The 16,113-nt window shown below is 36.7% G+C and overlaps 1 protein-coding gene across 1 annotated transcript in view; it reads left to right on the plus strand.

Moving 5' to 3' along the window:
- Nucleotides 1-16,113, plus strand: part of PREX2 (phosphatidylinositol-3,4,5-trisphosphate dependent Rac exchange factor 2) — a 169,117-nt gene that overhangs the window by 35,049 nt on the left and 117,955 nt on the right. The window contains exons 2-5 of the mRNA XM_015619412.3: nucleotides 9,360-9,431; nucleotides 9,507-9,629; nucleotides 11,508-11,612; nucleotides 14,373-14,474. Coding sequence (XP_015474898.1) covers nucleotides 9,360-9,431; nucleotides 9,507-9,629; nucleotides 11,508-11,612; nucleotides 14,373-14,474 — 402 coding nt within the window. The remainder of the gene's footprint in view (nucleotides 1-9,359; nucleotides 9,432-9,506; nucleotides 9,630-11,507; nucleotides 11,613-14,372; nucleotides 14,475-16,113) is intronic.

A 16,113-nucleotide genomic window follows, 5' to 3' on the forward strand; every position in this document is an offset into this window, starting at 1 on the left:
GTATGAAACTGTGTGTAAAATAATTTGAATTTTTATACTATGATGTTCTTTTTAAAAATGAAGTTAAGACAACTAACATTGGCATCTCTAATTTTCAGAAACCAGTAGCTTTCCCCTTTATTTATTTTTATTATTTGTATAATAAATAAAACTTTTGGTTCAAATTTAAAAAAACATTAAATACATAATAATACTTAATAAACATAATAATACTTAATAAACAGTACATACTGCAGTGTTTATTAAATGATGGTTACATAACATGAGGCATCATTGCACATGAGTCTATCTAAATGTGGACCTGTTTAAATGGCAAACAATAGGAATTATCCGAGACATAAGTTTCCTTATGTAGGGAAGCATTCTGATTACTACTGATTGGGAAAGAATTTAAATGGGATGTTTCAGCTTTTTGTCTGTGATCAGGAGAGAGCACTTTATAGAAGTTTTATACCCCCTGCAGCTTCCCTGAAGGCTTTGCAAAGGAATTGGGTAAGAAAACTGCTGTTTCATATTCCTCCTTCCTTCGTGTTTTCCTTGGCACAAGAGTGCATGTGCAAATGGCAGCCAGAGTTGGCACTGAATACTGTTTGAGAGTACATGTTGTTTATACAACTCTGAAAATAAAAATTGTACTTCTCTCTAGCATTCTAGTTCCTAATTTTCATCTAGCCATATTATACATCAAATAACTTCATAATTAAGGACTGTGCATTCCAGTATTAGAAAAAAATGAGTTGTGTTGAAAACTGAGCACGTAAAAGGGGTTGGTGGGCTTCCATTATGCTTGCCTGTCTGTAGTTTCAAGTTTTCTCAGTTGATGGGTAAAACTCTTTGTTCTTTTGATTGTTTTTTAATAAGCTGCCTTAAACATGAAGGACCAAATAATTTGTTTTCATTGGTGCTGAGTCAACTTTCCTCCCTTATTCAGATGCAATAGGAATTAATATTTTAATTCTGAATGCAGAGATGTGATATGTTTATTCCAGGTTTTCTCCTCATAATAATTGATAAAAATCATGGCTTTCTTAATTCTGTTGGATATTTTTGAGTCAGAAAAGCCTCTCACTTGTCTTCAAATGTGTTACTGGACTTTAGAAGGATATGGGATGTACAGAGGATAACTTTCTTGTAATATTTTTGAGATTTCAAACTATTATTTCTCAAATTGAATCAGAAAAGTTAAATAATTCTTTTAGAGGGGTCATTTGTGACAAGTATGTTTCTCATTTTGTCCTCTTATGTATTTCTTATCTTTTACACTTCCTGAAATTACTGGTTTGCTTAAAGAAATAAAATTTGATGTATAGAATTAAAGAGTTGTCTCAAAAATATTCTGGGAATGTTGAATTCTTCCTAATTGGTCTTTTCCTACTTAAAAAAAAATAGTTTCGGAAAATCCTAATTTTGAGAGTAAAAATTGAATCAAAATTCAAGATTTTTTCTCAAATTGAACAGAATAACTTATGCAATGTTTTCATAAAAGAAGCAGATGCAGTAATATGAAGTATAAAGGTTTCAAACATACAAATTCTTTTCTAATTATGATTGCAGTATAATGGGAACATACTGTTACTTCCAGATGTACACTTGTTCTGAGTTTTCCTAGATTCTTGTTTTAGTTTGCTAGTAGTGGACACAGCTGAATTCACTGAGATTTCCTAACAAGAACCTAGTGTTCTATAAATTCAGGAAACAGCTGACTTTTATGAGAAGTAAGCTGTAATGGCAGACGTAATTTCTTTTCCATTTCAACTTGAGTGATACAAGATCAGTTATGTGATTAGCAGTACATTATCCACTTCATGACAGACACCAACAGGACCACATGATGCATTGCCACAGGGAATTCCACATACATGTGAATGTTTTTTGTACATCTTTTTCTTCAAAAAGATGTATTAAAAAACATATTTTTCTTCAGAAAATTGCCAAAATGTAATTAAGAGGAATCTTGACAAGCCGGAAGCATTTTGTTTATTGATCTGGATGCCTCTTGTTTGGTCAGTTTGTTGCAATCCCAGCAGACTGTTCTGAAATTCACAGGGGTCGCCAGGCCAATCTCTTTTTTTGCCTTCCAGAATCTCTCTTGGTGATGCTGAGACTGGAATGTAACCTGTTTATATTTTTAATGGGATAAAGGCTTGGTTAGCAGCAACCCATGTTACATAGAATACTCTCCAAAAATATTAGACAAACTGCCTTCTGCTTATCTTGCAGGTGGGAGTACACCACTTATGCCGGTATATGGTCTTTTACTGAAGCTCTGGTTAAGCTACATTTTAATTAAGCAAAAATTTAGATTGTTTTCTAGAATTTTTCTTTGGCATCAGATGACAGCAGCATATGTGAGTGAGGCAGCCAGACGTCCAGTCTCTGGTTTGGTGAGATTTGGAATGATCTCAGCTGTGAGTACCTCTGTCGTTACTCATCAACCAAACTTGTGCGGACCAGCAAGTGCACAGCCAGTCCTCAGAAGAACAGATTCCCAAAATAAGGATGCTAGATAAGGGTGACAGGATTCTTGACATCTGGAAAGAAAAGGAATAGATGTCTTCTGAACTGGGCCAGGAAAAGGTTGTACTAAATCTTTGTGAGAATGGCTTCAGTGCAAGGAAGAGGGTGGAGACATCGGACATCCTGCCTGGCTGTGTGGAACTGGACTTTAGCTATAAATCTCTTACTTTCATCTGCAATGGAGATGAAAGGAAGGAAGGGATCAGAAGTGAAAGCTCAGGTGATTTTAGAGGTGGGGAACAGGAGTTTAGGGGCACTTCCTCATCAAAGTAGGGAACTGACTTAAAAGTTTCTCAAGGCATGAAAGAAAGAACAAGATGTCAAGTGAAAAGCTGAAAAATATCGTCAGTGACCACAAAACGCAGAAAAGGTGATTGAGATACAGAAGAGGATGAGGAAAGATTTTTTTGCTCTACCCTTAGAAGTTTTCTGATATAATAGAGAAAAAAAATTATACATGATGGAGAATGGGTTAAGACTATCCCAAAATATATCATTATATTAATCATGTATGAGAAGATTCTGAAGATACATATTTTTTCAAAGCAGTAAAATCTGTATGTGCGTGTGTACTTATGAATTTATGTTTACTTTAAGGAGAGAAGTCAGGGATTCTCTTTCAGACAGACTGATGCCCCTTAGGATCAGATGAATGGAGAAGTGGATTGTTTGGTAGGTTGTGAAAAGAAATTATCTCTAGAATGGAAAACATTGCAGATGTTGTCCATCTATTCCCTCTGTAGTTACAGGCATCAGAATATGAAGCCAGCTTTCAAAGTAGCTCTAGGTACAGCAGGGAGAAAGAATGTATCTGACCTTGGCTGATGCTCTTGCTGCTGGTTGTGATTCATCCAGTCCTGCAGGCAAGATGGGAGAAACAGGTGGTGCCTCAGCTGGTGAATCACTGGAGAGAGAAGAAGAGTCTTTTGTTCAGTAGCAGAAGCCAGCCTGAGCAGCTACTGCCACTGCTGCTGGCACAGGTTAATGGGAAGAGGAGGGTAAGAACACAGTGTTTGCCACAGCTGCTGCTGCTGCTGGAGTCTTCTCTATTGATTTTTGTGTTTTTCCTCCTTGTGGCAAAATCAAACAAAAGTGTTTCAACAAAACTGGCTTGGTGTTCTTCTGGGACTTGGAATCTGATGTGCATTAATTATAGTGTGCAAAACTGCTGTGCTAAATACTACCTCGATGCCTGTGAACTAAATTAGCCACAACAGGCTAGTCAGTTATGGTAGAGAGCAGTTTTTTTTTCGCAAGGATAGATCTTCATGTTCTCTCTAGGATCATTTGGAATACTGTGAAAAGACCAAAATATTTTACACCATCCAGATGCCTCTAGTTAAACTACGAATGTAAAGAGAGGACACAGAAACTGCAAGTATTTCATATATGCATTTCTAAATTTGTGAAGATGAGGTTATTATCATAGACACAAAAAGGTTGTATAAAAATATAAACATTTCCTTATAGTGGGTCCCTTTATAGGATTTTGTCTTTGAAACTGTGCAAAATAAAATGGTATTCAATTTTAATGTCTATAACAACTAGCTAGCTTTACTCGGAAGGCTTTATGATAGGTTGGGCACTTCACCCGAACTGCTTTTCCTAAAGTGAAAATGTGCAGGAAATTACCTTATTAAAAATACATATGTTTTTGCAGTTCACCTTGTTTTTGTTTATGACAGTGTAGATTTAAGGATAGAAACACTGTTAAATGAATTCTGAAGGGGAAAATAAGTAACTATTTAATTTGGTTTTTATTTTTTCAGATAAAACCCAGTATTTATTTATAGGCTTAATCCTAAGTAGGATTATTACTTTCAGAAAGACAGAAAGTACATATCTTTTGTGATCCAGGAGCTCTGACATAACTTCTGGACTTTTTATCTGTAAAGGAGGCAAAAACTCTGCTCTGGGAGTCTTCTGCAGGCAGACCTCTTTGTTTTCCCTGATTTCATTCCAGATGTCAGAGAAGTCATTTGTGCTGTTGGCAGCCCCTTGTGCTATCTGTAGCAGTGGTAGGTTTTTGTTTTTGTTCTTTTTCAACAACACACAGAGCAACCATCAAGAAAAAAACTCCACCAAACAACAAACAATGCAACTCTTATTTTGATCAGACCAAAAGTCAAAATCCCCGTAACAGGAACCCAGTGTCTGTTCTCTGTAAAAAAATGCTGCTTCACAAAATGGCAGCTGATCAGCAGACAGGCAAAAATGTTAGTGTTTATTTATCATAATGAACAAATTCCTTTATAATTATTTGAATTTGGATTTTCAGCAATTTATGGTTAATATTCATGCCCATTGCTTTCTGTATTGTGTTACTGCAATGTCAGGCAAAGGGTAAAAGAATTAGAGTAGGGGATAGTACAGAAAGAATGTATCAGTTTGCAGGTAATATGAACAAAGTGTGTAATTAGCTTCATTGCTATTATTAGCATGGAATCATCTCCAAATGATTCTTTACCACATTTCTCAAAGCTAGAGGTGAATATACTACCATGGTAGTGGGACCCTGAATAACAGCCAAAAATAGAGACATTTTTATGCTCCCAATAGGACCTGAATGGAGTCAGGGAACATTAGCACTTAACTGTTATCTTATATATTTCTTATGTAGTTGTTCCCCTATTCCAAAGGACTTAGTTGGAACCCCATATTTTGGTCTGCGAGTTTGTCAGACTTGCAAAGATCATAAAATTTCTTACAATGTGACTCTCCATATTTAGAATTTCATCTGCATTTTGGGGCATTTCTTCTCCAAAGCAGATATGCAGTGATCATGCAGATGCTGTTTTGTGTTAATGAAGTTTCCAGAAGGATGCTTTAGAAAATGTATGTTTGTAATTTGAATGCCAAGCTTTATGGAAGCAGGAGCTGTGGCCCTCTGAGTGACTCAAGAATATTCCTAGAGTGACAGAGTTTTCCATAAACAGTTCTAAAACCTGACAAACAAGGCTGGGAGTTGTTTTTTAATGTGGGTAAAAAGCATCCTTCTTTATGTTTGCTTTTCATTTGGTCTTTGAAATTTAGACTGCTCTTTATGGTACCAAGCCAAGTTGCTGCTCTGAAGTGTTGCGTGGAGATCTCTTAAAAGAAAAATCATCAATAGTCCAGCTGGCAAAGAGTGCCAGGAATCACTGCTCTGCTGCAGGGTTGAACCCCTATACTATAGCAAGGTGGATAAAATGCTGGTGACACAAGGTGAAAATCTAGAGAATTACAGTCTGTTTTTACCATATGTCTTTGCTGTTATTTGAGAAAATTAAGAACTGAAAGGAAGTTAAGGGAAGTTCTGGCATCCACTTGAAAAGCTTTGAGAATGTTGAGGATCCCTGCCTAGGTGACATTATCTGGGATCCTGCAGTGCTATAACAGAGATATTTGTTATTCTCTGTGTTTGATGTAATGCTATGAAACTTCTACTCTAATGTGGATGAATATTGAGGTAACCTCAGCAAGATGTAATGTATATTCCAGTAAACACACATGAGTCATGGTTTACTGACATGTATGTTTGATGAAATTTTACTGAGTTTGAAATGATTTTAAACTTTGGTGATTTTTGTTGGTTTTTTGCTTTTTTTTAGGCATGGGAATCATGTATGACAATTGATTCCTACAGCTGTTTGATCAGTCCAGGAGCAGGATCTATTCTATTGTTGCCTTGCAATTTGTAATTGCTTTGCTCCTTAATATAATGTAGTGCTCAGTAAAGAGTGTGGACTTGGAGTCTCATTCTTGAAGTAATGGTAAAAGTTTTAGAGGGAACTCAGTGCTATTTCAGAGGAGTTCCTAACTACTTTGCTTGTTTTTTATTTCTTGTTTTTATGTGGCCATTTCTTTAGTGAATTGCAAATTTGCTGAGATGTCCATTTTACTTTTATATTTTTTACAGGTGTGTTTTTTCTGTGGTTAATTAGAGTTTATGCAGTATGTTTTCAAAAGCTTACATATATATTTTTTTTTCCATTAACTAAAGAGGTAACAGCTCCTGAGTAGTTTTTGTCCATCCTTATATGTTTTCTTTTTAAAGTCTGCAATTTCTGTGCTGGTATCCTCCTTACATTTATTTCTGCAAATTATCTGCTTTTTCTCTGTCTACTAATTTTTGAAGAAATGCTCATGATTGTCCTCAGTTGATGCTTAAAAAATTCTGGAGATTTTTTGAGTAGTCAGCCCTCTCTGAGACCTGTGTGTTTATGTAAGTTCAGAGACATTAGTCTTTTCATAGTTTCAGTGCTGGATTGAGGTTATTTTACACTGTTAAAAAAAGCAATTACTTCATCCTCTTGCCTGATGATGGCTGTCACTCTCCTTAGAAAAGTACTAGTTCAGAGATGTTGTGTGTGTGGAGTCTGTGGTGTCTCTGTGCTCCAGGAAGGGAGTTGATAGGGGGATTTATGTCCTGAAAACCTGGGTTTCATCAATACTTTGCATTATTCACTCCACAATGGGTCCCACAGGGATCAGCCTTGGAGGTAGGCACATCCATCTCTACCTGCACTCCCCTGAATTCTCTTAGCACTGCTCTTCTAGAAAAATGTGAGATTATTCCAATTGTTTTGCAACATGTGAAGTTTGTAGAACTTCATGTAGATGCTCGAAAAATTCAAATGGTCACATGCATTGATTTTTGAGACACAGCATTATGATTTTTTTCTGGAAACAAATCTGCATTAATAGGAAGAACAATGGAGCGCTGAAAAACCTGGTTTAGTAGAAAGTGTCCCTGCCCATGGCAGGGCTATTTGGACTAGTTGGATTTTAAGGTCCCTTGCAATCCATAGGCCATTTTGTGATTCCATGATGCTGTGAACAGGTGGCAAATCTCAGGGAAAAAACCAGCCTCTTGACTACACTACCCCTGCAGAATGAGTACAGCAAAATATTACAAGGGCTTACAAGAAGCTGCAGGAAGGGACTGAAGTTGTCCCAGGCCTATCTACCTTAATTAGTGATTTGTGTCTGGGTTCTGCAAAAGTTTGGATTATCCTGGATTTATTTTCTGATAACCTCTGCAGATGTGATATCTGGGACATTGCTGCTCGGACAATTGTTTATTGCAGCTGATATATTCTCTTCTTGACCTCATGACTCCCATCTAGTGTCTTGAGTCACTTGGGAATAACTAATGCCTCAGCTCTCAGTTCCTTCTTAGTTTCACCATCAGCCAACTTAATGTTCACCTTCCTTCACAGTTACAGGAAATGAAGGTCTTTTGAGATAACAGAAGTGGAGATGAGCAGTATGTTTGGTCTATGGGGAAATAATGTGAACAGAGAGAAATTACAGATAGTAAAACTAGATGTGAGTTTCAGAGGTAGTTCTTAGAATTATTTTTTTCTCTTAGATTCTAAAGCATATTTAATGGTGTTTCATGGTTTAGTGAAAACTTCCAGAATTTAACTGAGTCATGTAGGCTTTTGCTCTTTGTGGGATTGGTTGTGCAGATAATGCATGCAGCAAATTTGTCATAACCCCTGGGGATATTCGTAGTGAGGAATGATGTAAAAAGGGCTGTCGTCCACCGTCAGTTAACTGCTGCAAATGAGTTAATGGCATTTTTTTAGCACCAGTAAAACATTAAAAAGAAAGCACAAATAGTCAGGAAAAAAGACAGGTTTAATGAACTAGAAAATCTACATCGTTGTAGAGAGTGATAGGAAACATAGAGTGTGCTGGCAGTATTCCAAACCTAATTCAGTTTATGTACTGGATAACTAGATTTGACTCTTCAGTAATAAAAATGTGTAATGCTAGTTACGTAGTGCTCTTCATCGGAGAAAGGAGCATTGCTTGGGAATGAAAATGTTTCAGTCCCAGCAGAGGGCAAAAAGGCTTGCTGTGACTGCTGTCTTTCCACACAGGGGTTATTTATGGCCCCTTTTATGGAATTTGTGCCACGCCAGAATTTAGATGAGCTCATGTACAGTGTACAATGCACAGTGACTTGGAGCTAAATGGTTATGAAAGAAATGACATTTGTGCACTTGTGGTGCCAGGTTTTAATGACTGAAGAATATGCATGCCTGTGTGAAGAATTATCAATGTAAGATTTTAGTCTACAGTGTGTAGATATTTTTTAGAATGTACCAATATCTTTGTAATGAAGTGAATTAATAAAAAATTAATTCTGTTCTTTGTACTTGAGATATTATTTCTTTAGGAATTACTTGCTGTACACAACTTCTTTTTGTGTCCAGTTCTTGAATGTAAAATAGAAGAAAACTTACAATTTTAGTATTTCATTAGTGGTATTACTAACTTCTCATTTGATTCCTAGGGACTGGGTTCTTGGGGAGGGAAGAAGGAAGAGTTTTCATTAAGCAAAACCAGGTGTAGCTGACTGTTTAAACCAATTTACTTTACAATAAGTTTGATTATTAATATGTCTGAAATCTGACTTTTGGTTGTCATGGTAAAAGTCACATGAAATAATAGTATCTCCCAATTAGTTTAATTTGGAAATTAGCAACTTTTTTTGGCTTGCCTTGTGTTCAAACTGTAAAGCAATAGAGTGAGATTTTGAAAATTAATACATTTTCCTCTTGCTTGTTTGTAATATGAGTGCAGGATGGAAGTGGTACTTCAGAGAATGTTCAGTTTCTCAGCTTCATTAATATTTTACTTTTTTTAACACTGTGTAGATAGGTTTTTCTATCATGTTAGAATAATAAGACTACTAAATTATTTATAAATAAAATGCTTGTTTTAGATTCTGAATAATATTCTGATGTGGCTCTATATCTAGTTTGGGAAACAAATTAAAGCATAACATGCCAGAAGTTTTTCAAGTCTTCCTGAAATAACTTTTTCCTTATTTGTCTTGTTTCATGCAGGCTTTTCTTCACCGAATGATCCAATGTGCTGCAGCCAAAGTGGATAAAAATGTCACAGAAGAAACAGTTAAGGTTAGTCCCTTAATTATCTTTTTCTTCTTTTTTTGTATCTGATGTTTCACTTATGTATGTTTTATTCTTTTACAGATGTTGTTTTCAAATATTGAAGATATTCTTGCAGTTCACAAAAACTTCCTGTCCCTTGTGGAGGATTGTTTACAGCCAGAACCTAATGCACAGCATGAAGTTGGAACCTGCTTTCTGAATTATGTATGCAATTTTTTATTTCAGCCTTTTTTCATATCTTTCTTTTATTTTTTGCCTTTATTAATTACTGTTATGATGATAAGTGTGCGTGGTCATGAAGCCTAAATATGACTTGATTGCATAATGAAGAGTACTTTGAAGTTCATCTCTTGGTTACTGTCATGTCTGGGAAAAAAAAGATTAAAAAAAAAAATAGATGGGATGAGAGTGAAGAATGAACATAATGAATGACAAACTTTTGCTGTTTCATCATTTTCATATTCACCAAATTATCTCAGGCTGACCAACTGAGCCCTGCTACTTGGGTGAAGTTGTGCCTGTGTGTTAGAGATACAAGGTTACTTGCAACAACAAGAGTAGTACTATCTTTTTATTCCCCTTTAGTGCAAAAAGATGAATATTTAGTGAAAAATTGTATATACTGGATAAAATGTCCATGGTTCTGGATTGTGAAGGTATTTTATTTCCAGTAACTGCAGTACTCCCACAAGTCTGCTTGTATATCCTGTAGTAATTGCTATCTAGGAGTATTATTTTTCCTCTTGGAGCAAAACAAGGATGTTACTGTTACAGAGCTTTGCAAAATGAGGACAAATTAGTTTACTTTCAGTTGTAGACCTAACAAAAGGTCTAGGTTTCATTCTTTAAATTCATGGTTAGAGTCCCATTTGTTTGTTAAGTCATTGATTATTCATTGTGACAGGAGAAATCTATTAATGGATAGTGGAAACAATTTACAGAAGTTGAGTAACAACAGTTTTTAACTCTGCAGAAAAATGGATCATATTTGAAAACAAGTGTTAGCAGTCAAATTGGGTAATAATGTAAACAAATCATTTTGCATTTTCTTCATGTATATTTTTGTCCTGTATGTCTGTGGTAGTTCAAGCTCTGAAATATTTCAGCAAAACCTTAGGAAGTTCATCAAAGGCAAATGTAAGGAATTGCATCTGGGAAAACATAATCCAGAAGTACAGCACAGGCTGGGATCTACCTAGCTGGGGATCAGCTCTGTGGAAGGGGACCTCAATGTCCTGGTAGACAACCATCTCAATATGAGTGAACAGTGTGCTGCTGAGACAAAAAAAATAAAGCCAAGAGCATGCTGGGTTGCATCAGCAAGGGCATCACCAGCAGAGATAAAGACATCATTATCACTGTCTGCTCGCTGCTTGATTCCACAGCTGGAATTCTGTGTTCAGTTGTGGTCCCTGCTATACAAAAGAGATGTGGATAGTCTGGACAGGTTTCAGACAAGCACCACAAGGATGATCCTGGGAAGTGTTCCATGTGGCTTCCTGAAAGAACTGGGTTGGTTCAGACTTGAGAAAAGAAGGCTTAAATGGGACTTTATCACTATGTTCCAGTATTTAAAAGGTGGCTGCAACGATGGAGATTCCCATTTTATAGAATCACATGGATAATATGAGGGGTAACTGGTACAAGTTTCTCCTGGGGAAATTCCAATGGGACACCAGAAAAAAAAAATTCACTGTGAGAACAATCAGCCATTGAAATAATCTCCCCAGGGAAGTGATGGATTTGTCAACATTGGACACATTTAAGATTCCACTGGGCAGGGTTCTGGGCCATCTTGTCTAGACCATGCTTTTGCCAAGAAAGGTTGGACCAGATGGTCCTTGAGGTCCCTTTCAACCTTGTTTTCTATGAATCTGTGTTTGAAATTCCCAAGTGGTGCTCCCAGACTGTTCATAATTTGAGGCTAGACCTCAAATAATAAATGTATGAAGACGAGCTGAGTTTCTAGAATGAAGGCTATATTAGCTATTCAGCTTTGCAAAGTGTTCATTCCATGTTTTATTAATTAAAAAAAAAATCAAAATGACAAGTGCAAAACAATGTCTCTCTTTGTTTCTGCAGAAAGAGAAATTCCGTATCTATGATGAATACTGTAGCAACCACGAGAAGGCACAGAAAGTTCTTCTTGACCTGAACAAAATAAGAACAGTGCGGACGTTTCTTTTGGTAAATAAACTTTGAACTGGTGTTTTAACTTCATTTTTTTGACAGGCCAGTGAATTTTCAGCACTGTCACCTCCACCATGTAGTAAGTACCAGCACCCCTGTAAGTGATTAGTAGACTGTTTTAGCTGGGGTTGATGTTCCCAGAGGAAGGAGGTGTATAAATCATATTTTCACTGCTGTGCTTGGATCTGTGGATAATACAACATTAAGCAAAGTGCCTTGAACATTCTGGGCACACAAAGGTGTGAATCTCTAGAAAGGACAAAGAATAGAATAAAATAGACGAGGAGAGACAGGGAAAGGAGTTGCAGAAAGGAACTGAAGGACTCAGCAGAACTTCTGAAGGGGGAGGTCCACGTTCTGGTACTGTAGCCAGCACTGTTGTAGACAGAAGAATCTTTTGTTATGGATCATAGAATAGCCATTCTAATCTTAGACACTGACTTAATCTAAGTTGAAAGAAACAGCTCCATAAACAGTCTTTCACTTGATAAGACAAGTAAGGTGGGATTTGAAAATGTTAAGTGTGATAGTCCTTGTGGTTTTTCAACAGCAAAACCAATTTCCATGTAAATACTGGGTTTGCAAATAGTTGACTAATATATAGTTTTAATAACAACTTTTAATAGTTGTTAAAAACAGGATTCAGAGTGGAATGATTTTTGTGCTTCCTCCATGGAAATTTGTAGCCTACTGTATTGGAACTTAAATACCTGAGGTGTCCATGGATATGCTATCAAATTCAGGAGTGATCAGATTTGGTGAGTGTGTTTTGGGACTGGAGACCAAATGACCCTACCAGCAAAGCATCACAGATGCGTTTGAGGAAAAAAAGATTCTGCCAATGCTGATAGTATCACAAGTCTTATTTAATTTTATTAATTATTTTTAGCATGCATAGGGTTTCACCACTGCTGTTGACAGAGCTCTTGCTGAAGTCCTATTGCAGCTCACTGATGGTTTGAAAGATACCAGATCTGACTCCCCAGCTGCACTTACTTACAGCCAAGTTAATGAGCAGTGTGGGAATTTTATTGTGGGAAATTCTGTGTGACATGAGGCACCATCTGCCTTTTTTGCTAAGAATCTCTTATACAGAAATGGTTATTCACAGTTAAAAACTGCTTCAGAGTTGTCCTATTTTTCCCTTAGTGGTTGAAACAGTATCCTTCACCTCCCAGACTGAGGAGCTTCCATACACTTGGTTCTTGTATTGGAAGCAGCATGGCCGTACTCAACAGGGAAGAGTGAATGCTGACTACAGAGGCAAAAAGCATAATACTCTGTAGAAAGATTGCAAAGATCCTGTTTTGTGACAAAGAAAGCCAAGTGTGCCATTGTGGCATGTGTCAGTGTTACGTGCTCTGGGGCACATGCAGAGGGCTTTCTCATCTGGTTTGGGTTCCTCATAGATTGGGGCATGTCTGTAGGATTCAGTGGCAGCAGTCTAACCTAGAGAGCAAGACATAAGACTATGATTTGAAAGCACAGTCAAAGCCTTCCAGACACACCAAAGGGTTCAGATCATTAGAGCTGTGGTTATCTATAAATAATTGGGAGCAGAAACCAGAAGTTTAGAGCCTTTGAGTATAGATGCAATTGTTATAATAACTATGCTCTGGATTGCCATTATCTTACTCAGTCTTTATCAGTAAAGCTTTTGTTTTGGCAGGTTAAGTGAGATCCTTTAGGGTGAAAAATCCTTTAGGGTGAAAAATCCTTTAGGATAAGACAGAAGCTGATAAAGCATGAGTACAAAGGCTTAAGGGTGGGTGTGGAGATCGCCATAGCAGCGCTGGTTGTAGGATACGTGTGGGGTTGCCACCCAGTTGTGCAGCCTCTGTTCCAACAATGTGTCTGCATCCAGACCTGTGGCCTGTGTTGACATCTCATCTGGCTGTCTTAAACTGCTTTTGTTTAGTGTCCTCAGCTTAGACAACTTGATCTTTGAAGCTGAGATTATCTCATACCATTGCATCACAATTCCTTCTGATCTCTCCATAAAATAATTGTCATCATTACTTTAGGTCTTTATGTACTTACACTTTAGCTCCAATTATTCCAAATATTTGCTGTGATGTCCTTTGTGTCTTTTCCTATCTCCAAAAGCCCTTACTCCTTTCTCTCTCTCAGCTGCTTTTATGTGGCACTTCCATCCAATGTTTAATTTGCTCTCTACTTCCATAATCAGAAGTCTTGTTGAAAGTTTTTAATAGCCTTTTGTCTATGATTTCAGGATATTTTATTCATTGCATATCAAATTTAAATATAGGACCATGAAAACAGAACATGTTTTTTTTTTGAGGTGTATATTAGGATGGCCATGTACAAACATTCAAACCATCTTTGATACTACTTAATGCTGGACACACTTTTTAGAAACAACAACAGCTCTAGTGGTCTCCCTGAAATATTTTTATTTCTGTTTGTTGAAGTCTGAAAGCATATTTTGAGCATTTTATTTACTTTTAGTTTCAAACTTTAAGAAAAAGTCCTCTCCATCAGACTGGATAAAGAAGGTACTTAAATGAGAAGCCTGCATTCTGCCTTTGTGCCTTCCTTGTCATGTGTGATAGCCTGTGCATGTGTTCAAGACTGTACTTTTGACACTCTTGCAAACCTCCCTCCTTACACAAAATATATATATTTACAGTGTCTGTGTATTGTAACCAAACTCTGCTGTGTACCTATGCCCTTGTCTTCATTTCTGATAATTTTCTTGGGATTTTTCAATAATTTGTGAACCTGTTCCCACTGCAGAATTGCATGCTTCTTGGGGGACGCAAGAACACAGATGTACCCCTGGAGGGATACCTAGTGACTCCAATACAGAGAATATGCAAGTATCCCCTTCTTTTGAAGGTACTTACAAGTTTTTTATTGAGGACTTTATACTTCCTATGTAAAACTGGTTGCTAAGCATGTTTCTGAACTCCAGGAACAATCTTTCTACGCAGTGAATTATCTCTTTATTAAGATATTGGAGCCAGCCTTGCTCTCATTAAAGCTGGTGGCAAGTCTTCTGACATCAGTGTTAAAAGAACTGAGGAGCTTGGCTGGATCAAGATGATTAGCTCTGTTCTGCTTGTACTTGTAAGGTTGCCTCTCCATTGTTGGACAGAAGTGAGCCATTTGGGAGAGTTTAATGAGCCTAATTTCAGCTGGGTTTAATCATGCCCTTGCTTAAAATGCTTGGGATGGAAGAGTTTGTTGATGACATACTTTGATGATGCTAATTTACCATCAACAAATTGAAAATGAAAAGTATTAATTGATTTTTTCCACAAGAAAAAACTGTGGAGTAAGAGTAAGGTGTTGTAAATTGTTTTATGTACAATTATATCTTTATTTTTATCATATTGTGACAACTTAAATAAATTAAAAATGTCAATATGGTGATCAACATTAGATATTCCAACCTCTGAATTTGTAATTTACCGTGTTAGGAAATAAAATACAAGAAAATAAGTATTTTAAGAAAATCATTGCTTAACAAATTAAGGTCTTGTATTGCTTATTATTCCAAACTCTGGGAGGAAAACCAGAGCTGATTCTACTCCAAAAGCTACCTGAAAAATGATTATTGAACAGTATTTTTCACAATGCATGTGTGAGCTTTGATCTGCAAGATTACTAGTTGTGAGGCATATGACATAAAAAAAATCTAAAAAGGAACAGCTCAGAATAAAAGTTTTTAAAACAAATTAAAAATATAATCATTACAATGAGGTGTGAGTCAGCCCAGATAGCTGTGGCTTTACAGTTCCCTTGGTCTATTTTGGAATTATTTTACTATTCTATTTTTGAAGGGCATACAGATAAAACAGGGGAAAATGACTAATGAATTACATTAGAGCAATGAAACAAATATATTAAGAAAATTTAAGTGCAGGGTGTGGTGGCAGCAGGGTTAGAGCTTTGCTGAAGGCTGCTCTCAGTCAGCCCAGCTGTTAATGGGTAGCTGGTAGCTTGAAATGGGAAGTCTCAAACAAATGCTGGTGACTCCACTTTTGTTTATCAGCATGGCTGCCAGTTCCATCTGAAATCAGTGAGTCACCTAAGTATTGTTCAGTGCTTTGCTGCATTGCACGAGGTTAAACAATAGTGTGGAGCTAAAGAAATGTGTTTTCTGCCCAGATTTGCAGGAAAGGCAGGTACTAATTTTGCCATGAGTGAACTACTGGTTTTTTAAGCAGAATTGTTATCCTTGCTCTTGAACAGTTGTACCCTGCAGAATATAATAAACAAAAAACCAAACCTAAACCCCAAAGCTTAACATGAAGAAACATTGTTGGAGGAGAAAGTAGCTGAAATACAAACTTGTTCCTAAATCATAATGATTATCTATTGTTAGTAATTAGTTACTCTTGAGTTTTAGTGTCCTACTAGGACACAATTTTAGAAGCGTTACTACTTTTCTGCTTAGAAAAAGAGAAGACTGGCTACTTTATTTTTGTATGCTGGTTTGGTCTAAGACTCCTGTAATGGAGACCTTTAGAGA

This window comes from Parus major, chromosome 2 (genome assembly GCF_001522545.3).
Source record: "Parus major isolate Abel chromosome 2, Parus_major1.1, whole genome shotgun sequence".
In the NCBI taxonomy this organism is placed as follows: Eukaryota; Metazoa; Chordata; class Aves; order Passeriformes; family Paridae; genus Parus; species Parus major.